The sequence below is a fragment of the Rana temporaria genome, chromosome 9 (genome assembly GCF_905171775.1).
Source record: "Rana temporaria chromosome 9, aRanTem1.1, whole genome shotgun sequence".
In the NCBI taxonomy this organism is placed as follows: Eukaryota; Metazoa; Chordata; class Amphibia; order Anura; family Ranidae; genus Rana; species Rana temporaria.
In genome coordinates this window covers 122,018,924-122,045,816 of record NC_053497.1, presented here as the reverse complement: position 1 = coordinate 122,045,816, position 26,893 = coordinate 122,018,924, and the positions used below count along the sequence as shown (strand labels likewise).

The 26,893-nt window shown below is 44.1% G+C and overlaps 1 protein-coding gene across 1 annotated transcript in view; it reads right to left on the bottom strand.

Moving 5' to 3' along the window:
• Window positions 1-26,575, bottom strand: part of LOC120913982 (complement factor properdin) — a 57,044-nt gene extending 30,469 nt beyond the window's left edge. The window contains exons 1-5 of the mRNA XM_040324367.1: window positions 26,387-26,575; window positions 9,721-9,871; window positions 7,405-7,559; window positions 3,133-3,303; window positions 1,799-1,996 (exon numbers count right to left, since the gene is read on the bottom strand). Coding sequence (XP_040180301.1) covers window positions 1,799-1,996; window positions 3,133-3,303; window positions 7,405-7,559; window positions 9,721-9,871; window positions 26,387-26,453 — 742 coding nt within the window. The 5' untranslated portion in view covers window positions 26,454-26,575. The remainder of the gene's footprint in view (window positions 1-1,798; window positions 1,997-3,132; window positions 3,304-7,404; window positions 7,560-9,720; window positions 9,872-26,386) is intronic.
• Between the last annotated feature and the right edge of the window lie 318 nt (window positions 26,576-26,893).

Genomic DNA, 26,893 nt, shown 5'->3' with positions numbered 1-26,893 from the left:
GCAACCATATTTACTTATTGAAATGGAAAAATTCAATGTGTATTATTGTGGTTAGCTGTGATTGGCCTGAAATAAATTACCTTATAACAACAAGGTTTTTCCGGCATATCTCTTTTAGAGCCGAGACAGAAGCTATCTCTATTCTAATGGTGGTAAAGATGTTGAAGCTTCCAGGATAAAACCACTTAGACAAACTCAATGAAAACGCAAAAGGAACAACATAGTGCTCATTGTCTAATTGGTATTTACAGTATTTAACATTTAAAAAAAGGCAGAGCATGTAAGTGCATTTTACTCTGTTAAATAAATACCAATTGTACGGTGAGCACTATGTTGTTTCTGTTGTGTTTTCCTTGAGTTTGCCAAAGTCGTTTTATCCTGGAAGCCTTGACATCTTTACCACCATTGGAGGAGTGATAGTCTTTATCCTGGCTCTAAAAAGGATATGTCTGCAAGACCTTGTTGCCGACCGGTCATTTCTTTTAGGTGAGAGCATCCCCATATACTGTAAGTGGCGGTGGTGTGACTCACAGGAACACAAATATTCAAGTTTGTTTCATCACTTGTGGGAAACACCAAAGGATTTATAATTAATGTTTTTTTCGGACATTTTTTTTTTTTTAAGTCTTTCACTGATATATGGCTATGTTCAGGCACAGTTTTTTGGAGTTTATATGCATTTTTGGACAATAGATTGTTGGAACACACATAAACCCCAATTGTTATTTGCATACACAGATGGATCACGTTTATTATCACTTTATTTGGGGATTTTTTAGAAGGGTTAATATTTTATATTCTTGTTATTTGTAGCAGAGCATTTATTTTTTTAGTCTTATGTGCATATACTTGTCAAAGTTCTTCCTGAAGTAGAACGCCATTTAAATTTAGTCAAGTCCATGGAGGCACTATTGAATGAGCGATGGATGATGTTTATATTTTATTGTCCGAACATAAGAACTATTGTCTATAGGTGGAAGGCCAGCATAATACCGGACTTGGCAATAGGCCCGGACTAAGGCAAAAGACAGACCCGGGCTTTCCAGACTGAGCAGACAATTCCTCCAGAGACCAGGATGAGGGGGGTACCCCTCAAAACGCAAATCCCACCAACTGCTCCAAAACATCTTCCACCCCCAACAGACAGACCCACCCCCTTACTGTCCTTCCCACACCTCAGGTACTGCCCCCTCCCAATACCGACAGACCCTTCCCCCAACCAGTGCCCCCCCACGCACAGACCTTCACCACCCAACTACTGACCCCATCCCCCACTGACAGACCCCCAACCCCCCCAAATACCACCTCCTCCCTCCACTAACAGGCTCCCAACCCCCCTTACCCAATCTTCATGCTACAGTCACTGTAGCATTCAGCATGTTAGGAGTTAACTTCAGTTACCTCTTCAAGTGCAGCTTGGTGCACGGCTTTTTTTGACTGAATCCGGCGCATGCGCGGTTGCTGCAGAGGATACAAGCCTTCACGCTACACTGGGAGAGGAAACACAGGCATGGTCCCACAGCGGGAGGTGAGCGGCGACCACAGCATGGGTCAGCCTTGTACAGACCATGGCCGACGCCCACCTCCCACTGCGTGGCACGGTAACCAACAGGTCACTTCTGCCAGGACATGTGGCTAGGTGGCTCCGGCCCACCGGGTGTGTGCCCAGTGTGCCCTATAGCCAATCCGGACCTTGTTGTCAATATTGGGGCAATACACACCTCCACTACTTCATCTCGAGGACATGAGAGCTCTGAAAACAATATGACTGTTGCAACCCTAAGAGTTAGTTGCTCACCTGGACAAAAGGGAAGGCCAGTGCAATCTTTGGGGTCCCGATTACTCCCTGGGCATGGATTTCCTGGGGGGCTGCTTGAAGGACTCGGGTTGTCACACTGTCGGAATCGGGACTGAGTTGGGAGTATTCCAGAACCTTCTACAATGCAGCTAGAGGAGCACACGCCCCAGTTTCCCCAGGCACCCCATTGTCCATGAGCTGGAGGGAGAAAAAAAATGCAATAAAAGATCTAAAAGCCATTATTACTCTTTATTGTAATGTAATTTAAGTTCAAATTTGCAAAGTAAAACACAGCCTTTCTTTACTAATTGAAGTACAGCAGGTCTGAACCTGGACAAGTCTTAACTGTTGTCCCTGACCCCAGTCAGGATATCTAACTCCACCACCTCTGGTACCTTGACTCTTGTGAGAACAGATGCCTAGTTCCTCTGTTTATACATGCAATGCAATTTTGCTCTTCACCTGCTCTGAGACATACAATAAATATCAATTAGACTTAAAATTAGTTTACTGTATCAGATCAGGCAGTGATTGCGATTGGTTGCCAGAGGTTACAGCATATCATTACCACTTACATACTGGTTGCTAGAGGTTACAGCACACATTACAGCTCACTGATTAGTTGCTAGAGGTTACAGCACATGATCTCTTGTTGATTGGATGCTAGAGGTTACTGTACAGTAATACTGCTCACTGATTGGTTGCTAGAGGTTACGCACATCATCACTTCACTGCAGAGGGGTATGATATACATATGAATGCCGCCTTTATTTACATATGAATTCCATTTGCCTCAGCTATTTACATATGAATGCCGCCTTTATTTACATAAGAATTCTGCCGGCCTCAGCTATTTACATATGAATGCTCCCTTTATTTACATATAAATGGTGGTTATTTCCATGTAAACACTGGGTCTGCAGGTGAGTCATCTGTACACAACAATAGGGCAGAGCTGTGCAGCATCAGTAGCAGCACTTCACACTGAGATATCAGGACACAACACAGGACTAAAACTTCAAGGGACAAGGGAATTTAAACTGGGATAGTTGGCAAGTATGAGGCAGCTGCTTTGGGCCCCACAACAATGACAGCTGCCCCTTTTGCCCTACCTTAAAGACGGCCCTGCCCACAGAGAGAAACACAACTCGATAATTTGCATATATACAAGAGATGGGAGGAACTGCCAATTCTCCTGGGGTTGTTTCACCAGTTCCTAAGAGATACATGAGACCAGAAAATGAAAACAATAGTTTTGGATGGAGCTGTAGTGTTCATATAAATGCTATAAAAGTGTATACAGCAAAGTGTAATAAAAGATTGGGGTCACCTACTTGGACAGATTTGTAAGGTGTCACATTTTTCAACCTCTTCAGTAGTCCCGCGACATGACCCTCCACACAATGGAGAAGGACTATTACATTCCCGGGTGCGTTTCCTCTGTCCACGTTCACAGGTCACAGAACACACCGACCATGCGCTCCATTGTGACCAGCCTCCAGCTTCTGTTAATTAACAATATTCCATAATACAAAAACATCAGTGAAACTGGGATGTGATCCTAAACGGGGTAGTGACATACTGAAAGCACAATTTGTATATGTTTTGCTTTATTTGATAAGGGGTGTCAGTGTGATGCCATAAATCAGTACACATGCAATTTTTTTCCCTAGGGTTAACTCGTCTAAACACAGAATGAACAAGTTGCAGGTAATCTTTTGCTTTTTCTGTATTATTTTATCCATTGACTGCAATGCCCCTCTCTTCTCTCCTAGGAATCTGTTATTTGGTATTGCCTGCAGCAAAGTTAACAACATGTGATTCCCGTGTACAAGCGGTCCCCGGGTTACATACAAGATCTGGTCTGTAGGTTTGTTCTTAAGTTGAATTTGTTTGTAAGTCGGAACAGGTACATTTTTTAAGTGTAGCTCCTGCCAAAATATATATATTTTAAGCTTTTTGGATAGCATAGGGAATGGTTATCACCCCTGTAACATTTGTTTTGCTGTCTGTGCCCCTGTTCAGAAGATTTCACCTCACTTTCTGTCCCAATGAAAATGTGATCAAGAAAATTTTGGGTTGTTGTGGAAACATGGACTGGTGATAAAGCATCAGTGGAGGTACCTTTTTCCCATAACTCTAATGCCGCGTACACACGCTCGGAATTTCCAACAACAAATGTTCGATGCCCCATTAGACATTTTCTGTCGGAATTTCCGACAACAAAAATTTGAGAACTGGTTCTCAAATTTTCCGACAACAAAATCCGATCGTGTGTGGACAATTTTGACGCACAAAATTCCACGCATTCTCTGAATCAAGTACGAGATGGAAGCGCTCAGCCTGGTAAAACTAGCGTTCGTAATGGAGATAGCACATTCCTCACGCTGTAATGGACTGAAAAGCGCAAATCGTCTCTCACCAAACTTCTACTAACACGACTGGTATTGAACTTCCCTTTCTAGTGCCCTTGCAGTATTGTACGTCACCGCATTCTTGACGTTCGGAATTTCCAACAACATTTGCGTGACCGTGTGTATGCAAGACAAGTTTGAGCCAACATCTGTCTGAAATGTATCCACGGTTTTGTTGTCCGAATGTCCGATCGTCTGTACGCGGCATAACAGGAGTGAATTTCCCTTCCTAGTGGTAGATTTCCTCTTACTTCCTGTTGTCTCCCTCCGTTTGTAAGTAGGAGTCGTCTGTAAGTCGGGTGTTTGTAACTAGGGGATCACCTGTATAGAGTTTAGGGCTAAATAAATAATGTAAAATAAAGCACACATCTCTTGCCATTACTTTAAAGTGAACCTGTTGCAGTCTATGCAATTTAAAGTATTTACATAGTCTAAACAATGAACTTTACAACTAGCCTTATTTACCCCTGTAGCTATATGCATTGTGGATAAACTCATCTTCAAAATTCACAACAGAGGCACTGAAAAAACAGCCTATTTAAACCTAATTAACGTTTGTGGCAGTCCTTGCCACTCCTGTATAAACTGATTTATATTAGATCAGATGGCATCCGACAAGTGACTGGGAAGCTCTGACAAGTGACCATTTTAACCCTTAAAAGCCAGCACTTTTACACGCGGTTGCTAAGAGGTTGTGGTTTCGGCCCATTTGCTTAAATGAATTGCATTTGGCAGTGGTACTGCCCACTGAAAATGACAGGGGGCCATATTCTTGAAGAAAGTAGGCGGGCGGCGCGTAAGCCATTTACACTCCGCCGCCCCAACCTACAGGAGCAATTGCTGTATTCCCCAAACACTTGCTCCGTAGTTTGGGGCGGCGGAGTGTAATTTGCCCGGCCTATCCCCGCGTATATCCAAGGGGGCGGCTTCTATTTAAATTAAGCGCGCCCCCGATTCTAACGAACTGCGCATGCGCCGGGCTTAAAATAGCCCAGTGCGCATGCTCCAGTTCTCGGCGTAAAACGTCAATGACGCCGACGTGTGCGTCATTGACGTAAAGTCGTATTCAAGAACGACTTAGTAAAACTACGTACCCGACGGGAAAACATGACGCGGACCCGACGCCATACTTAACATGGCCTACGTGGGACTGGCGTACGGTTACCCCTCATATAGCAGGGGCAACCTTACGCCTACGCAAACGACGTAAGCGACGGTTACGCGACGCAAATTCATTCGGGAATCGGCGTATCAGGTCATTTGCATAAACAAATGAGACCTGAACGTAAACGCCACCTAGCGGCCGGCGGAGTAATTACATTTAAGATCCGACAGTGTAAGTGACTTACACATGTCGGATCTTCAGCGTATCCTGAGATACTCCATCGTAACTTTACTCAGAATATGGCCCAGGGAGCATATGTTTTGCCAGGGCATGTGTGCAACCTGATCCAGCTGCTCTTACAGGGGGTTGGTAAAACCGTGGCTCAGCAAACTATTTTTATGGTACCCCCACCCCTGACTGCAAGTGTAAATAAGCCCTTTATGTTATACTGTAACAAAATCTTGACAGCCTGCCTACTTTCTAATATAGATAAAAAGTGAGTAGAAAACTAAGTGGCAGTTCACACTAGAACGGGATGCAGGAAACTCACGTTCTGTGCACGTTTCCCCCACCGCATTTAAAATTCATTGCACTTGCGATCTGCAGCAGGTGTCAGTACAATGCTAACGACACCCCAAACACAGATCGCAATCGCAGTGCGTTTGCCTGCACCAGATCGCATGGTACAGAAGTCCCATGTAATCCGGTTGCTGTGCACTTCTTTCGCTGTGGTCCAATTGGATTTCAGTCCATTCATTTGAATGGGCTGAAATCACACTGCACCCGGATCACATGTGAATCACACTGGCCCATAAAACAACTTTTGGAACATATCTTGTGATCTTTGAGACTGAATGACTTCACAGTACAAGCAGCTAGAGAGGTCAGGGATGGCTTGTTTTAAAGTCCTTGTACTGCTTGTTATCTATATTACCAAAAATATTGGGACACCTGCCTTTACACGCACATGAACTTTAATGGCATCCCAGTCTTAGTCCGTAGGGTTCAATACTGAATTGGCCCACCCTTTGCAGCTATAACAGCTTCAACTTTTCTGGGAAGACTGTCCACAAGGCTTAGGAGTGTGTCTATGGGAATGTTTGACCATTCTTCCAGAAGTGCATTTGTGAGGTCAGACACTGATGTGGACAAGAAGGCCTGGCTTAATCCCAAAGGTGTAATATTGGGTTGAGGTCAGGACTCTGTGCAGGTCAGTCAAGTTCCTTCACCTTAAACTTGCTCATCCATTTCTTTATGGACCTTGCATTGTGCACTGGTGAGCAGTCATGTAGGAACAGGAAGGGGACATCCTCAAACTGTTCCTATAAAGCTGGAAGCATGAAATTGTCCAAAATGTCTTGATATTCTGATGCCTTAAGAGTTCCCTTCACTGGAACTAAGGGGCCAAGCCCAACCCCTGAAAAACAACCCCACATCATAATCCCCCTCTACCAAATGATTTGGACCAGTGCACAAACCAAGGCCCATAAAGAGATGGATGGGTGCGTTTTGCGTCGGAGGAACTTGACAGGCCTGCACAGAGTCCTGACCTCGACCTGATAGAACACCTTTGGGATGAATTAGAGCGGAGACTGTGAGCCGGACCTTCTTGTCCAACATCAGTGCCTGACATCACAAATGCACTTCTGGAAGAATGGTCACATTTTCAAAGAGTTGAAGCTGTTATAGCTGCAAAGGGTGGGCCAACCCAATATTGAACCCTACGGACAAAGACTGGGATACCATTAAAGTTCATGTGCAGGAGTACCAATACTTTTGGTAATATAGTGCATGTTCATACTTTAATGTCTATGGTCTGGCAGCAGGCGCACACTTGCCATTGTCCTGAGAGAGCTTACACTTTACCGAAACCTACATTTTATTATAATGTTTTGGAAAAGTTAATATGAAATCATTTTACATAGGCTCCATATCTGACTATTTTACATGGAGGTTATACATAACGCAGGAAGGTAGGCCGCTTCTGCAGGATAGGTATTTTACTATTCATAGCGCATAATCAGAAATATACAATAAACTAATATGCACTTATTTTGCCCCAGCGGTCAATATTTGCTCATACTCACGAGGACAGCATTCTTGCAGTGAGCAGGAACGGACCTCCAATGTGTTCCCATCACAGTCGCCCTGACCTATGCAGACTCTCTCTCTTTGCTGAACTCCTTTTTGACACGACACAGTACACGGGCTCCATTCACTCCACTGGGACCACTCTGCTGAACTGGGAGAGACAGTCATATTATAAAAATGGCACCAATGCAATGTGGATAAACAGTAGGCTGATTGGTCATTATGGGCTACCCAGACACAGGTGAGGGGTGGAGCAGTGCGGATGACAGCAGACAGATGGAGCCGGGGTAAGAGGATGGGACAGTGTAGATGGAAGCACACAACCTTCCACACAGAGCCGAGGAAGAGAAAGAGCCAGGGGTAAGAGGATGGGACAGTGTAGATGGAAGCACTCAACCTTCCACACAGAGCCGAGGAAGAGAAAGAGCCAGGGGTAAGAGGATGGGACAGTGTAGATGGAAGCACACAACCTGCCACAGAGCCAAGGTAGAGATAGAGCTAAACGTAAGAGGCTAGGACAGTGTGGATGGAAGCACACAACCTTCCCGTACAGGGCCAAGGAAGAGAAAGAGCCAAAGGTAAGAGGGTGGGACAGTGTAGATGGAAGCACACCATCTGCCGCACAGAGCCAATGAAGAGAAAGAGCCAGAGGTAAGGGGGTGGGACAGTGTAGATGGAAGCACACAACCTGCCGCACAGAGTCGAGTAAGAGATAGAGCCAGAGGTAAAGGGGTGGGATAGTGTAGATGGAAGCACACAACCTGCCACACAGGGCCAAGGAAGAGACAGAGCCCAAGGTAAGGGGGTGGGACAGTGTATATGGAAGCACACCATCTGCCGCACTGGGCCAAGGAAGAGATAGAGCCAGAGGTAAGGGGGTGGGACAGTGTAGATTCAAGCACACAACCTGCCACACAGGGCCAAGGATGAGATAGAGTTAGTCAGTAAGGGGGTGGAGCAGTGTGGATGGAAGCACATATTCTGCAGCACAGAACCAAGGAAGAAACAAAGCCACAGGTGAGGGGTGGAACAGTGCACACAATCTGCTACACAGAGCTAGATGTAATAGCATGGAACGGTGCAGATGGACACACAACCTGCCGCAAAGTGCCAAGGAAGGGATGGAGCCAAAGGTGTGGAATTTAAAAAGGAACACTGCAGAGGTAAGCAAACTGCTGTACAGAGCCAAGAGGAGATAAAACCAGAGGCAAGGGGACAGGACAGTAGACATGTGCACTGCCCAAACATTTTTTTTCATCTTAACTCGTTTTTTTTTTCTTTCATTTTTCGGGTCATTCGTTATGACCGAAATTCATTATTTCTAATAATTTCATAATTCTGGAAATTCGAAAATAAGAACGAAAATCCGAAAATTCGAAAGAACGAAAATAAGAACAAAAATCTGAAAATTTGAAAATACGAAAAAATAACTAACTAACTAGTTGATAATAACTATCTATTAAATTATAGGTATTGGAATTCCCTTCCAAATTTGGCTGTTAGTGAACGTAAAAAAATGCAAATTTGTCTGAAGTTACGAATTATCAGAAATAACGAATGCCGCATCTAAATGAATGGAACACAATGAATTAATAATATTAAATAATAATAATAATAATAAAAAGTTTCTATTATTATTAATGCATTACTTTCTATTCGTTTAGATGTGGCATTCGTAATTTTGGACAATTCGTAACTTTGGATAAATTCGTATTCATTACATTTACTAATAGTCAAATTTGAAAGGAAATTCCAATACCTATAATTTAAAAGTTTGTAATAGTTATTATTAGTTAGTTAGTTTTAATCCGAGATTTAAAAAATTTTGGGTTTTCTAATACATAGATTTTCGTTCTTATTTTGGGATTTTTGTTCTTATTTTTAAATGTAATTTTTTTCGGATTTCTGAATTTACGATTTTTCGGATTTCCGAATTTTTACATTTTCGAATTTTCAATTTTTGAAATTTCCAGGTTTTCGAATTTTGGAAAAGTTAGGTTTTTGTTAACACGTATTTTTTCCAAATTAACAATTTTTTTAAATTTTGTACAATAACCAATCGGAACAAAATGAATTGCACATGTCTACAGGACAGGACAGTGCAGATGGAGATGGAACCCTAGGTGAGTGGTGGCACAATGCTGATGGCAACACACAGCGACAATGTGTTAGGAGGGGGAGACGCAGCCATAGTGGAGGGACAAGGGAATAATGATACCACCAGAGCTGCTGTGCAATACTAAGGAATAAAATAAGGAACAAAGTGGTTGCAACTTAGTTGTCAGACAACTTTTTTATTTCACCCCACTTACCGGCAGGCTTGACATTCAGATTGAGAATCCCGCTTAAAGGCATATTTTATATTCAGACAGCAATCCAGTTCAGGCACGCCTTCTCCAAGAAAATCTTCGCATTTACCCGTCACGTCATTAACCTCAGCATAACAATGAACATCGTCTGCCCCTATTACATAGAAAAACATGTGCCTTATTCAATAATACATCATTATTTACAATGTGCTATTATAACATAAAGCATAAAATTACAGAAGAATCAGGCAGAAAAAGACCAAGTGGTCCATTTACTCTGCCCTTTTTTTTTGTCTGAATATACTGTAGACTTATGTTTATCCCAGGCATGTTTAAAGTGGTTGTTAACCCACTATATACAATTCACACCATCCTCTGTTTAATAATGTAATCTGCCTGTGTCTGTGTTTTATAAAAAATAATGCAGCTATATACCTGATTTCAGATCGCCTCTCAGCGCTGACGTGACCGACCGGCTCTCTCCTCTCTCGGGCCTGACAGCTGCAGCAGGCGGGGGCCGAGATTCCTCCGCTGATGTCAGTCAGGAGGGGAACAAGGAAAGAGTCGGCAATTCATGTGAGTGCTGAGTGGCGCTCTGAAATCAGGTATATAGCTGCATTATTTTTTTTATAAAACACAGACACAGGGGCAGATTACATTATTAAACAGAAAGGTGCGAAAAATGATCTGTCATTTTAGCAGCAGGAGGGGAGGGGGCAGGCACAGACATGGACATGGAGTTGACAGGCAGGGAGGAAGGGGGTGGGGAGAGGACAGAGAAGGAAAGGCGACACAGTGGATGATGGATGCACATAAACTGACTATGGTGTCAGGGCTCAGCAGCCATGATATACAGTGGTCAGTCTACAGGGGGAGGGCAGAACCGTGCAGAATCACCCTGGTATTTTAGGGGATACAGGGGCCAAACTACACAGCACAAGCACTGTGTTGTATAACATGCTTTAAAAGGAACAGGATCCAGGACTGAATTGTGAATAAAGTTCAGGAGAGCTATGATTCAGGTAGCTGCAGCCCCCCTTCCTCTTCACCTGCTGCTGCCTCTGTGTGTGTCCATAAGTGACTTCTATGCTTCGTAGCAGAGACTTTAGGGGCCGGTTCACACCTCAATTTCTGCTTCCCAGTGTTTCTGCATGCACGCTTTTTATGCATTCGAGTGCATTTTTTCCACTTTTTTTTTTCATTTAAATTCAGGTCATGTGCAGTCCAGTGTGTTTTTAATGTGAAAAATACAGCATGTTCTACTTTTGTTGACTGCACTGGAATGCACTACACTGGTGTGAACTGTGACCATTGGAATACATGGAAAACACTCTGCATGCATTTTTGATGCACAATAAAAATGCACTAGGCTGCATTTGGTGTGAACCACCCCTTAGGCCACTTTCACACTGAAACGTTTTACAGGCGTTTTTGCAGTAAAAATAGCACCTGAAAAGCGACTGTAAACTGCCTCTTCTGCAGCCCCAGTGTGAAAGCCCGAGTTCTTCTACACTGGGGCGGTGCGCTTGCAGGACGGGAAAAAAAGTCCTGCAAGCTGTGGAGCGGTGCACGACCGGTGTACACACCGCTTCTAAACCGCCCCTGCCATTAAAATCAATGGCCAGCGCTGCCGAAGCGCCTGCAAAGCGCTTCGGCAGCAGGGCTTTGCAGGTGCTTTTAACCTTTTTTCAGCCACAAGCGGGGGTTAAAAGTGCTCCACTAGAGGCTGAAAAGCACTGCTAAAATGCTGCTAAAGCTAGCAGCACTTTACCGTCAACGTGGCCAGTGCCTCAGTGTGAAAGTGGCCTTATTGTGGAGCTGTAACAGACAGTGCAATCTTGCCCCAATCCACTAGAGGGCACCCCAGGGAAACATGGATAAGAAGAGACTGAGAAAGGTTGTGGTGGATGATATTTAATGAGCTATATAAGGGAATTAGGATCTTGTTACTGCTGGGGAGTGGGGATCCCTCTAGTAATAAAGATCTATATAGAGGAATCAGGACTTTTTTCCTTCTTCTGGTAATCCCTCTATTGATAACTATATAGGGAAATCATGATCTTTTAGGGTAGGCAGGTGACACTTCATCCATAGTCCCCTCTTCGTTGGGTGCCAAGTGTGGGTTACATAGGACGCCTACCCCGAGGTGGGCTACGCTAGGCACTTTGGATGGGGTCACTGGCTTACACATAGGGTGCCTTTACATGTTCCATACTCACCAATGTCCTGGGGCAGGGTGGTGTATACCACTACTGTCAATTGTTGCATTTAGGATTGATGCGCTGAAACCATCCTTTCTCCAGCTGTTCAGTGTATCTCTGCTACCTCACTTTCAGTAAGAGAATGGGGCCCAGCCATGCACCTAGCATGGGCTCCATGTTCCCTACCTCGTTGGGCGTGAAGTAAGGGTCACATGAGAGGCCTACCTCTGGGTGGTGCTTCTGGGCTACGCTAGGTTGCTTGTCTTGCACATGGGGTACCTTTACTGTGTACATTTGAGCATATGACTGTAGTTTAGTTAACTCTCTTGTCCTGTGTCGATGGATACTTTCACGGCTGCATTTGGAGGGGAACACGTAGAGCCAATGCCTTCTTCACCTGTCCCGCGTATCCCTATTAGTAACGATATGAGATCCCACGTGCACCTAGCACGGACTCCATGCGTGCACTTCATTTAACTCTTCTGTGCCTTTGCATAGGTGGAGCTTCCTTAGATAACTAGTAAGACAATATATAATAAGGAAACGCATACCTCCAGATCATTGTGTAAGCTTTATTTTAAACACTTCCTTCTACAACAATGAGAATATTTTGCAATAATTTGGCATGAGGCTTGCCAACCTTACATAGTACAGGCTTTGTTCACCCTTGCAGGAAGTTATGCAAAACCTTTAAGTCCAACTGCCCTTTCTAAAGGGTTACCATTTTGGATGGAAGATGACAGATTGTATTAGTCAGCGATTTATTATAGATATGGAGGACTCTGCATGTCAATTCTAAGGCCCTCACACTTGTCGTAGCTACTATAGGGGTGTCAGAGAGATAATAAAGCAGGAAAAGTATGATTCCTTTGTGTGGCTTCAGAATGGCCAACCACACTAGACTGGGCAACAATCATAAAAAAAAAAAAAGTAAACACTTGCCAACCAGACGCCGCACTTTTACTGAGGCAGGTCGGCTCTCCTGCGCGAAGCGACATACGTACCTGTACGTCAGTTCGTGCATGTGAGGGCGCGGGCGTGCCCGTGGGTTCGGTGAATTCGATGTCTACTGGCCGCCCGTGATCACTGTACACAGAGGCAGGTCAGGGATCTGCCATTGTAAACAAGGCAGATCCCCGTTCTGACAGGGGACATCTCAGAGATCTGCTGTTCCAAGTGATCGGGAACAGCGATCTCTGTCATGTCCCAGGCAGCTTATCCCCCCCTACAGTTAGAACATGCTGAGGGAACACATTTTACCCCTTGATCGCCTCTACTGTTAACCCCTTCCCTGCCAGTGACATTTATACAGTAATCAGTGGCTATTTTTAGCTCTGATCGCTGTATAAATGTCAGTGGTCCCAAAAAAGTGTCATTTTGGGTCAGAGTTATCCGCTGCAATGTCACAGTCCCGATAAAAATCGCAGATCGCCGCAATTACCAGTGTAGCGCCTGGTTACTTCTAAGGTAACCGGTGCTATTGAAATTTAAGGAGTAATCAGAGTGTACGTGACTCTGATTCCCATTGCAACCAATTGATTGGGGTCTCTGTTTCAGCTTGGCTGTGCTGTGGGTTCATTCTATGGTGCTGGGGTGTTTTTCCACCCCGGTGCAGTAGGTGGCAGCAGTGGAGCTGAGGTTTGGGTGTTCTCTCCCAGCGACCAATGGGGAGGTTTTGGGCCTGCTGGGCATGCTGGGAGAGGGTACTTATGAAGCAGACGCCATTTTGTGTGGTCTTCTTCCGGTGTAGCACCCACCTTTAGGGTAGCCACCTCACGGCGCTCCGGCGTTATGGCCTACCTGGCCGGAGTGCGCGCTATGCTGTATTCCTGGTTTCGGGCCTAAGTTGGTCCGGAGCATTTGAGCAGGATGGGGACACAGTGGTCGACTGGGTTCCAACTTCAAAGATCCCAAGCGAGTCTAGCTGTTCAGTGGGGAGTCCATCTGAGGAGTGCCAATGAGAGGCTGGCGGTCCAACAGGATTCTGACGAACCACCGGGGATCGAGGTGACCGGACACTGAAGGATTAACTCCTCTTTTAGTCGGTACCTGTGGCGACTTTAAGAAAACAGGATCCAGGCGTGACTATACTTAGGAGGGTTATCTCCGCATTCTGACATTCAATTAAAAGGGCCTGTGGCAGAGGTTCCATTCTGACATTCAATTAAAAAGGGTCTGTGGCAGAGACTTTGTTCTGAAGAGATTCGAGCGGTGTTCCGGCTGCTAGGTCAGTGAGAGAGACCTATCCGGTCACGCTAAACCCACTCAGGCAGGAGTGGTGTAAGAAAAGCTGCTATGCATGGGAACAGGACTGTTCCAAGTACTAAAGCCTGAATCTGCGGTTCTCCTTTTTCACCTCTATCCCTTTCATCACCTGTTAACCGTTTTTTACCCGGCTGGGTAATAAAGTGCACATAAAAAGACATTTATTTGTGGACATTCCTTTACTGCTGCTGTGCGCATCCTTCATTCCTAGACATTTCAAAAGAGCCATGAGGTAGAACTGCCATCCCAATCAATAACCAGCGGCTCCTTCGGGGGTGAGTGGTACACCAGTAAAAACAATAAATAAAAAATAAAAGTCCCTAAATCTGAGCGCCAACAGATTACATACAAGAGAATCTCCTGTTTACTCGGCGGCCTCCATAATCCAAAGTCCCGCCTCCTATGATAGACAGAACAGTCGTCCAATGGCAGCCCAGGAAACGGGACTTCCTATTACAGACGCTGCAGAGTAAACAGAAGATTCTCCTGTATGTACTCTGGCGGCACTCGTCTTGCCACCTCCGAGGCAGTGGCAATAAAAATGATACATATCTTTTGTGGCCCTGGGGGCCACAAAAGATATATATCAAAATCATCGGTGGGGGGGGGGGGTATTAAACTGTAAGGCCCATGGGCCGGACTTTGGACATACCTGGCTTAGAGGTTGGCCCTAAATAGGCAGAGTGTTAGATTATTGTGTTTATACATACAGAATAAAAAATAATGTATAGACATAATATCACTTCTAAAATCCACTTGCCGTGGATACTGCACAGTGCAATCTCTCTTGTACGGTATGTCCGCTGTTATTATTGGTATTATATCTGGAGACTGCACAGTATCATTTCTTTTGTACTGTATGTTAGGTAATAATATTACTACTGGTAATGCACTCTTTATCTTTCAGTGCTAAACTTTTCATCCAGTTTCTAATTTGCTGCATTTGTAAATTTCAAAGGGTAGTATTTAGAAATAATAGTGGTAAAAAAAAAAAAAGAACTTGTGGGTTTAAAGAGGAACTGCAGTCTGCTTACATCATTTGTATTACAGACATCTTTGCCATTCTGAAGCTTCCCTCCAACCACTTTGCATATTATTTTATATATACTGTGATTCGGTACTTGCCAAATATGGTGCAGAAATCTTCCTCCACTGAGTCTGGCTGCAACCATTTTAACTGTGGACAGCTAAAGCTGCTGCCTGTTCACTTGATTAATTTACACAGACATACAGAGGCACACCTCCAGCTCTGCAGCTCTCATTGGCCCTCTTATGACTCACCCCCTCCCCTTTTTTTAAAATCCTTATGCCCAGTACACACGATCGGTTTTCCCGATGGTCAAAAGACCGCCAAAAAAGACCAAGGGCAAAACCGGGAACCAGCTCGGTCCCTTTTCCCCTGTACACATGGCCGGTTTTCCAGACAGGAAAACTACCAGGAGAACTTTGGTTGGGAAAACCGACTGTGTGCATGCTCCCTCGCAGTGTTTCCCATAGGGAAACTGCGGGGGGAAAAAAACGCTGCAATTCGCTGCAAGAAAAAAAAAGAGCTTTTATTTTTATTTTTTAAACCTGCTAAGGAGCATACACACGTCGAGTTTTACCGGCCAAAAGAAAACACAGCAGTTTTCCCGATGGGGAAAACGATCCTATGTACGAGGCATTACAAGAGTGAGAGAGAGAGCTGTGCATGATGTCATAAACCTAGGCTAATGACATACCTCCCAACATTTTGAGATGGGAATGAGGGACACCTACTAGCAAACGTATGTAGGCATAGGACACGCTCCCTGCCACACCCCCTTAAAGGAGTATTAACCAAAAAAAGGTTAATTAAATCCACAAGGGCTTTTTTTTTTACCACTACTATTCCTTTATATTTGCTTTTAAAATTTACAAATGCAGCAATTTAGAATTTGGATGAAAGGTTTAGCACTGGGAAACATTTTTTAAAAGATAAAAAGTGCATTTTATATACAACTATATAGATCAGACCAAAGTGAGGGACAAATGAAGAGGAAAGAGGGACAGAGGGACATTTCTCCAAATCAGGGACAGTCCCTCAAAATCAGGGACAGTTGGGAGCTATGGCTATGGACCAGACAAGAAACAAGAAGTGGGCTGTAGAAGGTATTTACTGGCAGAAAAAAAATGGTTTACTATCCAAAGTTAAAATAACAAGGTCAGAGGATTTAAAGGGATTGTAAAGGTTTGTTTTTTATTTTCTAAATTGTTGGTTCACTAACCTTTTCCTTTGATTTCCCTTCTAAATGTTTTTTTTCTTTGTCTAAATTTCTTACTTCCTGTTCTTCCTCAGTAAGCTTTCCCCCATCATCCGAGCCGTTCTGGCTGGGGGTTCGTCAGCGTGCTCGCCCCCTCCCTTCGGATGTGTTCACAGCGTCTCCCCACAGGCATGTATTCCCAAGGGAGGGGGCGAGCACGCTGACCAACCCCCAGCCAGAACGGCTCTGATGATGGGGGCAAGCTTACTGAGGAGGAACAGGAAGTAAGAAATTTAGACAAAGAAAAAAAAACATTTAGAAGGGAAATCGAAGGAAAAGGTAAGTGAACCAACAATGCACTAGCTTAAAGGAACCTATTTAGAAAATAAAAAACAAACCTTTACAACCCCTTTAACTGCTTGCCAACCAGCCGCCGTCATTCTACGGCGGCAGGTCGGCTCTGCTGGGCGAGAGCCCGTAGTTATACGGCGGCTCCTTGAGCCGCCACTAGGGGCGCATGCGCGCCACCGGAGGCGCGCGCGCGTGCCCCCGCTCGCCCCCGACTCCCGTGCGTGTGCCCGGCGGGCGCAATCGCCGCCGGGCACACGCGATCGCTCGTTACAGAGCGGGGACCGGGAGCTGTGTGTGTAAACACACAGCTCTCGGTCCTGTCAGCAGGGGAAACGCTGATCTTCTGTTCATACAATGTATGAACAGAGGATCAGTGTTTCCCCTAGTGAGGCCCCCCCCCCCCCCCCACAGTAAGAACACACCCAGGCATACTTAACCCCTTCCCCACCCCTAGTGTTAACCCCTTCACTGCCAGTGGCATTTTTATAGTAATCCAATGCATTTTTATAGCACTGATCGCTATAAAAATGCCAATGGTCCCAAAAATGTGTCAAAAGTGTCCGAAGTGTCCGCTATAATGTCGCAGTACCGGAAAAAAAATCGCTGATCGCCGCCATTACTAGTAAAAAAAAATATTAATAAAAATGCCATAAAAATACCCCCTATTTTGTAAACGCTATAACTTTTGCGCAAACCAATCAATTAACGCTTATTGCGTTTTTTTTTTTTACGAAAAATATATAGAAGAATACGTATCGGCCTAAACTGAGGAAAAAAAATGTTTTTTTATATATTTTTGGGGGATATTTATTATGGCAAAAGGTAAAAAATATTATTTTTTTTCAAAATTGTCGCTATATTTTTGTTTATAGCGCAAAAAATAAAAACCGCAGAGGTGATCAAATACCACCAAAAGAAAGCTCTATTTGTGGGAAAAAAAGGACGCCAATTTTGTTTGGGAGCCACGTCGCACGACCGCGCAATTGTCTGTTAAAGCGACGCAGTCCCGAATCGCAAAAAGGTCTCTGGTCTTTGGGCAGCAATATGGTCCGGGGGGTAAGTGGTTAATAGATAGAAAAATTGAAAAAATGACTGAAGGTCCGCTTTAACTAATATTTTGTATGTATAATTCTCCTTTAAGGGGGCGTGACAGGGGGTGTGTCCCATGCCTACATACGTTTGATAATAGGTGTTCCTCATTCCCATCTTAAAATGTTGGAAGGTATGAGACTGCACATCATTTTTCTTGTACTGTATGTTAGGTGTAATTATTAGCACTGGTGTTATTATACAATGTATTTACATGGACACTGCACAGTAGCACTTCCCTTAGATCCTAGGACCCGGTTCACACAGGGGCGGCATGACTTTGGGGGCGCCTCGGCAAGGCAATCTCAAGACGACTTCCGAGGCGACTTGCAAAATGACTTCTGTATTGAAGTCAGTGCAAGTCGCCCCGAGTTGCCCCCAAAGTCGTACAAGAACCTTTGTCGCACCTATTACAACGGTTCCATTGAACAGAGCGAACAGAGCGGAGCGCGACTTGTCAGGCGGCTGAGTCGCCTGACGAGTCGCCCCTGTGTGATGGCATATTGGCATCTGTAGTCACTCGCTAAGTGCACGGTACAACTTCCTATGTCCGCTCAACATCCTTTTTTCACTATGCTTGATGAAGTGAGCCTTTATGTTTTTTGTGCATTAGACGTTATGACCTTTGCACAATTTATGTATTATCAGTATGATATAATGCTTATACAGTAGGTGTAAGAAACCCATTACTATTTTTTCTAGTTGTCTCTTTCAAAAATAAATAAATACGCTGCCGTAGGGACAAATGGCACAAGAAACCCTTAGACCCAGTCCACACAGGGGCGGCACGACTTTGGGGGCGACCCGGCAAGGCGATCTCAAGACGACTTCAGAGGCGACTTGCAAAATGACTTCTGTATTGAAGTCAATGCAAGTCGCCCCCAAAGTCATGCAAGAACCTTTTTCTAAGTCGGAGCGACTTGAATCGCTCCTATTAGAATGGTTCCATTGAACAGAGCGGAGTGCAACTTGTCAGGCGGATGATTCGCCTGACGCGTCGCCCCTGTGTAAACCGGCTCTTACTTTGCTCAGATCAGAGTCCAGGGATATAGCATGATTGCGACATGAATTGAGAGAACTGGTTTTGTGACAAAAGTTTACATTGGCCAAGTTCCTAATCAGTAGATTACAAGTATGTGTAAGACAACACAACAAGTCCTGAGCTGTGCTGTGCCATTTAATTATAATATAGTATTCACTAATGCTACTAAACGGTAGGTGTTTTTACAATAACTAATGCATTAAAGTGATTGTAAACCCTTGTTTTGTTTTTATTAAAATAACAAACATGTCATACTTACCTCCTCTGTGCAATGGTTTTGCACAGAGCAGCCCAAATCCTCTTCTTCTAGAATCCCCACTGGCGCTCCAGGCTCCTCCTCTTTATAGGGTGCACCCGTGCTCGCTCCTGAGTCCTGCTCGTGTCCATTGATGCCCCATTGTGTCCATTGATGCACCCTGCTACCGTCTCACAGGATTTGATTGACAGCAGCAGCAGCCAATTTCTCCTGCAATCAATCTGTCCAATAAGGGGAGAGACAGAAGCTGGAGCCGCTGCGCTTGTGCACATGGTTGGATCTAATTAAGCTCAAGTAAGAAAAAGGGGGGGGGGCTGAGAGGGTGCTGCAGCACAGTAGGTTTTTAGCCATAATGCATAGAATGCATTATGGTGAAAAACCTTAAAGGAGTTGTAGAGGAAACATTTTTTTTCCCTAAATAGCTTCCTTAACCTTAGTGCAATCCTCCTTCATTTACCTCATCCTTCCATTTTGCTTTTAAATGTCCTTATTTCTTCTGAGAAATCCTCACTTCCTGTTCTTCTGTCTGTAACTACACACAGTAATGCAAGGTTTTCTCCCTGGTGTGGAGAAAACCTCTTGAGGGGGGAGGGGGCGAGCAGGAGAGTCAGAACACCCTCTACTTTGCAGATAGAGAAAGGAGCTGTGTGTTAGTGGGCGTCCTGACACTCCTGCTCGCCCCCTCAAGAGGCTTTCTGCACACCAGGAAGAAAGCCTTGCATTACGGTGGTGAGTTACAGACAGAAGAACAGGAAGGGGTGCACCCACTTCTGGGAATACACTAGTGCGGCAGCCACGCCCTTACCCGCAGCCCCTGCTGTCTTCTGGGAAACACACTGTTCCCAGGAGAGAGCGGGGACCAGTGATTGTCAGTGACCAGTGACAGTGATTGTCAGTGATTGACAGCAGCTGGAGCCATTGGCTCCTGCTGATGCCAAAAGCCAATCGGGAGTGCGAGTCCCCGGAGAGACAATGCTCTCGTGGACATTGCTGGAGCGAGAGGGCGCTCAGGTAAGTATTATATAGTAATTATAGGTAAAATTATAGGTAAAACCAGGGCTGCTCTGTGCAAAACCTTTGCACAGAGGAGGTAAGTATGACATGTTTGTTATTTTAATAAAAACAAAACAAGGGTTTACAATCACTTTAATGCATTAGTTATTGTAAAAACACCTGCTTCTTCATTAGCTTGGGCTGTTGCACATTATACATTGTGGCTGCCTTGGGATACTATATATATATATATTTTTTTCAAATAACAATTTTTTATTTTGTAAAAGTTCAATACAAAACATAGTAGCATTCCAAACATAGGAAAGAGTACAAAATTTCAACAGTAAGTGCTAGCGCCAGTTCAAGGCTGGGCCGGCATAGGAAAGGGGGAGGGACTAATACCCTCACTCTCCACCGCCGGCCCCTCCACCAGTAGCGGAGACATCTCAATAGAGTCAAGTGGTATGGGACCGTGCCATAGTAGTTTCATGGTTGTTCATACACTTAGTAACTTCTATAGTAGCTGAGAATCAAAGAGAAGGAAAACAAGAAAAGGAAAAAAGAGAGAAGAAAAGGGGGGGGGGAAGGCAGGCTAGAGGAGTGGAGATGGCAATGTACCTCGGTGGTCTGGTCGTCGGCTCACGGCGGGTCCTCCCTGGCATGCCACCTCTCCCAGACAAGGTCATGGTCGTCCAACCTGTCCCGGATCCTGGCCGTCATCTTTTCCATGAGTTCTACATCCTTGACCCTGGCATAGAGGGCCTCTTGGGATGGGGGTAGTGGCTTCTTCCAGTGGAGAGCAATCAAGCACCTCGCAGCTATAAGAATATGTCTAAGTAGCTTCTTATAGGGTTTGGCCATGTGAGGTTGAGAAAGGCCTAGAAGAAATAGCTTCGGGGAGAGGGGTATGGGTAGCTCAAAGGGGCGGGACAGGAGCTCCTGTGTCAGAGTCCAAAATGGAACAATCAGGGGACAAGTCCAATATATGTGGAACAAAGTGCCCTGGGATTGGTTGCAGCACCAACAGTGGTCAGAGGTAGAAGGCTAAATCCTGTGGAGTACGTCCGGAGTCAGGTACCAAAAGAAAAGCACTTTGTACGTGTTCTCCCTGTAAAGGGTACATATAGAACTTTTGGCCGCCTGCCTCCAGACCGCCCCCCACGCCTCCTCCGAGATCACCTCTCCCAGCTCCCCCTCTCAGCGAAGCATGTAGGCATGTTTACCCCTGTCTTGTATGGAGTACTCATTCAGGATTCCGTATATGCCTGATAATAGGCCCTTACGTGCTGTGCCCCCAAGCATAATACGCTCAAATGGGGATGGTTTTGAGAATTGGAAACGAGGGGCTATTGTGTGGGCGTAGTGGCGGATCTATAGTAGCTGAAAAAAGCCTGTCGTGGGAGGTCATGTTTGGCTTGGAGGTCAGTAAAGGAGTGCAGGGTGCGAGACCTAGGGTCCACCAGGTATCCGAAATTAAAAAGATTTTGCGCGGCCCAGGGCCAACGACATCGGGTGGGTGAGACTCGTTGGGATTCTGGGGTTATAGAGAAAGGAGGTCAGCAGAGAGCTATCAGGCTTAAGTTTATAGTCATGAGCCAGTATTTTCCATAGGCGACGGAGCTGCTGCATGGAGCCCAGCAACCTTTCAGGCTCGACCTCCACATTCACATTCCAGAGGAGGTTGTTAGGGTGTAGTGGTGCTAACCAGATTGCTTCCACCTCCGTCCACTTGTTGTAGGACCTCTGGGGAAACCACGATACTACCGCCCGCAATTGGGATGCTTGGTAATATTTGACCAAGCCTCCCTCAGTCCGCGCAGTCGTCATGACCGAGCGTGGGATCCTGTGGTGTTTGTAGTTCCACACGTAGCGGAGGAGATCCGCCTGCAGGGCGCGCAAATGGGCATAGGGGACTGGGACAGGAAGAGTCTGGAAGAGATACAGTAATTTGGGGAGAATCACCATTTTAACAGCCGCTATCCGGCCCAGGAGGGATATCTGGTGGGGTTTCCATTTATGGATCAACCCCCTGATCGAACTATATAGAGGAGGGAAATTGGCCTGGTATAAGTAAGGGAAGGTCGGGGTCAGGTGGACCCCCAGATATTTCAGGGAGGCTCGCTCCCAGTGGTACGGAAAAACTGACTGCAGATGGAGGATCTCCGGTTCGGGCAAATTAAGCGGCATGGCCATAGACTTGGAGGTGTTAGTTTTGTATCCCGAGAGGGCCCCGTAGCGTTCAAGTTCCGCGTGAAGGTTAGGCAGGGAGATGCGAGGGTGTGTCAGGGTAAGAATAATGTCATCAGCAAAGAGGGAGATTTTAAACTCCCTCCCTTTCACCGGGATTCCCCGAATGCTCGGGTTGCCGCAAAGGGCAAAAAGAAGGGGGGAGAGCGGGCACCCTTGGCGGGTCCCGTTGGCGATGGGAAAGGTGGACGAGGTAGCGAAAGGGGTCTTCGCCTGTGAGACTGGGTTGGTATAAAGGTGCCGGACCGCCCGAAGGGATACTATTAGCTAGATTCAGAGAGAGTTAGGCTGGCGTATCAGTAGATACGCCGACCTAACTCGGAATCTGCACCGTCCTAAGTTTAAGTGTATTCTCAAACTGAGATACACTTAAACCTAGCTAAGATACGACAGCCTGCGCCGTCGTATCTTAGGGTGCAATATTTAGGCTGGCCGATAGGTGGCGCTTCCGTTGAGTTCGGCGTAGAATATGTAAATGCCTAGATACGCCTAATTACGAACGTACGTGCGCCCATCGCAGTAAAGATACACCGTTTACTTAAGGCGTTTTCAGGCGTAAAGTTATTCCATCAAATAGCTGGACTAGTCAATGTTAAGTATGGCCGTCGTTCCCGCGTCAAAATTTTTAAATTTGACATTGTTTGCATAAGTCGTCCGTGAATAGGGCTGGACGTAATTTACGTTCACGTCAAAACCAATACGTCCTTGCGGCGTACTTTGGCGCAATGCACACTGGGATATGTACACGAACGGCGCATGCGCCGTTCGTAAAAAACATCAATCACGTCAGGTCATCCCCCATTAACATAAAACACGCCCCCTCATCCTAATTTGAATTAGGTGCGCTTACGCCGGACCCATTTACGCTACGCCGCCGTAAGTTAGGAGGCAAGTACTTTGTGAATACAGTACTTGCCTCTCTGACTTAAGGCGGCGTAGCGTAAATACGATACGCTACTGCGCCTTAAAGTTGCGGTGGCGTCTTTGAATCCAGCTATATATTTTACTATATAGCTCTGCTGCATAATACTTAGTTACCTGAATACTTATAATTATTGCACATTATACATTGTGGCTGCCTTGGGATAATATATTTTACTATATAGCTCTGCTGCACACAGAAGAATGCATGAAGGTAAAAAACCTTGTGCCTTTACAGCCACTTTAAAACCAGTTGCTTCTTCATTGGGTTGTGCTGTTGCTCATTATACATTGTGGCTGTCTTGGGATACTATATTTTGCACACTACAGTTGCCTTATTATATAAAGGGATTGATTTACTAAAACTGTAGAGTGCAAAATTAGGTGCAGGATAGAAACCAATCAGCTACCAGTTTTTTTTTTTTTTCTTTTGTCAAAGCTTAATTAAACAAGCTGAAGTTAGAAGCTGATTGGCTAACATGTACAGCTGCACCAGATTTTGCACTCTCCAATTTTAGTAAATCAACCCCACAGTGTTACTGACAAAAAAATAAATAAAATGTTATTGGTCAGTAACATATAGTTCAAGGATTTTATAAATGTATGCAGCCATATCTACTGTAATACGTAGTCACTTCCCAAAAACTGAACGCTGATTATCGGTAAACAGTGACAGTGTTGTAATAGCACAAATACTTCTGGGAATCTCAGTGAGCCAATCACATGAGCAGGAAATTATATTTCTTAGGAAGTTTTGTATACCAGCAGTGTGGAATACCCCTTCCCCATACAAGCAAACCAGTTGTTGCTGCATTTAGAAAATTGTGGTTGGCCATAGGTCACATCAATAAAAAAAAAATATTTTGGTGCAAAAGCATCTAAAAAGCTTTCCTGCATGTTTGCTGCTCTCTAATACTTAATTATTATATTATACAGTATGCTAATTCATATAGCCATGATTTATGATTTCAGTAATAATTCTAAAAGCAGTTCGAGGTCTTTTTGGAATTGCTTTGCACATTTATAAATCTTGATGTTTTATTGAGTTTCCATGTCTTATGCCGCGTACACACAACCGTTTTTAATGTCAAGGAAAAAACGATGTTTTTCTCAACGTGATTCTTGTCAAGCCTGCCTTGCCTACACACGATCGTGAAAAAAAAATGTTCGCTACGACGGCACTATAAAGGGGAAGTTCGATTCGGATGGCGCTATCCTTCGGGTTGCTTTTGCTGATTTCGTGTTAGTAAAAGCTTGGTGAGAGACGATTCGCGCTTTTCAGTCTTCGTGCTTTTCAGTCTGTTACAGCGTGATGAATGTGCTATCTCCATTACAAACGCTAGTTTTACCAGAACAAGTGCTCCCGTCTCATAACTTGCTTCTGAGCATGCACGTTTTTTCCCGTCGTTAAAGCCTACACACGACCATTTTTCACGATGTGAAAAACGACGACGTGAAAAACGACGACGTGAAAAATTACGATGTGAAAAACGACGACGTGAAAAGTGATGAGAAAAATTAGAGCATGTTCTAAATTTTTAATGCCCATTTTTCACGTTCAGAAAAATGCTCTGGAGCCTACACACGAACGTTTTCAATGACCAATTAAAAAAATGGCATTTTTCTCATCATGAAAAACGGTTGTGTGTACGCGGCATCAGTTTCTGTAAAGTACAGGTTCACTTTCAATGTACTGTATTTTTAGCAGCCACTTAAGTGCAGCGTTAAATGCAACCAGAATGCACCTACAACCTGAACAAAATTGCTATATGTGTGTTGTAATCAGGGCCGCCATCCGGAATTATGGGGCCCCTTACACAGCTTCATGGGGGGGGGGGGTGCTGCCGCCTGAAATTGAGAAGCGGGGGGGGGCTGCCGCGGATTGAGAAGCGGGGGGGCCCTTTACACAAAAAAGAAGAAATAAAGAAAAAAATATATTTAAAAAAAAGGGGGTAGCCATCTGGGGACCTCTGGGCCCTTTAATAAAAATAAAAAAGATATATAAAAAAAAATTTTTTTTTTTTTTAAAAAGGGGGTTGCCATCTGGGGACCTCTGGGCCCTTTAATATATATATATATATATATATATATATATATATATATATATATATATATATATATATATATATATATATATATATATATATATATATATATATATATATAAATTAAAATAAACATTTATGAAAAAAAAGGGGGGTTGCCATCTGGGGACCTCAGGGCCCTTTAATAAAAATAAAAAAATATATATATAAACAAAAAAAATAAAATAAACATTTGTAAAAAAAAAAAGGGGGGGATTTGCCACACATGGGGCCCTGGGGACCTCTGAGCCCTTTAATAATAATATATATATATATATATATATATATATATATATATATATATATATAAAAAAATATATAAAGACAAAAAAATATATATATAAAACAAATATATATAAAAAAAATATTATTTTTTTTATTAAAAAAGGGGGGTTGCCATCCGGGGCCCTATAAAAAAATATATAAAGACAAAAAAAAAATATATATATATATATATATATATATATATATATATATATATATATATATAAAAAATATATAATTTTTTTTATAAAAAAAGGGGGGTTGCCACCCGGGGCCCTGGGGACCTCTGGGCCCTTTAATAATAATAATAATATTATATATATATGGGGACCTCCGGACCTCTAAAAAAAAAAATGGCCCTTTATTAAAAAATAAAATAAATATATATAAATAAAATATTTTTTTATAAAAAATAAATAAAAAAAGGGGGGTTGCCATCCGGGGCCTCCGGGCCCCTGGGGACCTCCGGACCTCTAAAAAAAAAATTGGCCCCTAAAAAAAAAAAAAAAAAAAAATTTTTTTTTTAAAGGGGGTTGCCATCCGGGCCCCTTACAGGTGTAATGCCTGTACCCCCCTGATGGCGGCCCTGGTTGTAATAGTTAAGCAACTATTGCATGGAAAGCTAAATTGCAAAGTGGTCCAATGCAACTGGCTAATACTTTCCAGAAATAAGAAATAATGTGTACCAGCCCCACGTAAATTCTCTAACAGAGACAAAATGCAATATTACTTACCTGTAGTAGCTTGATGGATGGCCAGTATCCATGCTGTGACCAGTAGAACCAGTGCCGGTGGTGCCATTGAGTATTTTTTTTCTTTTAGCACCCTATAATAAGAGGGCACAAAATTTAGTAAGGCGCCCCTCCGAGGTGTGTGCAGAGCTCCTCTCTGTTTGTCACCAGCACCAGTTTAAATACTTTGTCATCCCCCACACAGTTCCACTCTTATCCCCTGCAGACCCTCCCACTAGAGAAAAAAAAGGGAAGGAGGGTATTTTTTTTTTTTTGCAATGAAGCAACACAGGGAAGTGTTTGACAAACATCAGAGCATTATGAAAGCTAAATTCTTCTGAAAACACTAGTTGACTGGCTAACTTGAAACTGTAAACATGCAAGTTAATAATAAATTCAGAGAAAAGTCTGAAATCCCCGTGTCTGTACTTGTTCCAAGTACTCAAAGGCCCGGATTCAGATAGAGATACGATGGCGTATCTCCTGATACGCCGTCGTATCTATGCGCCT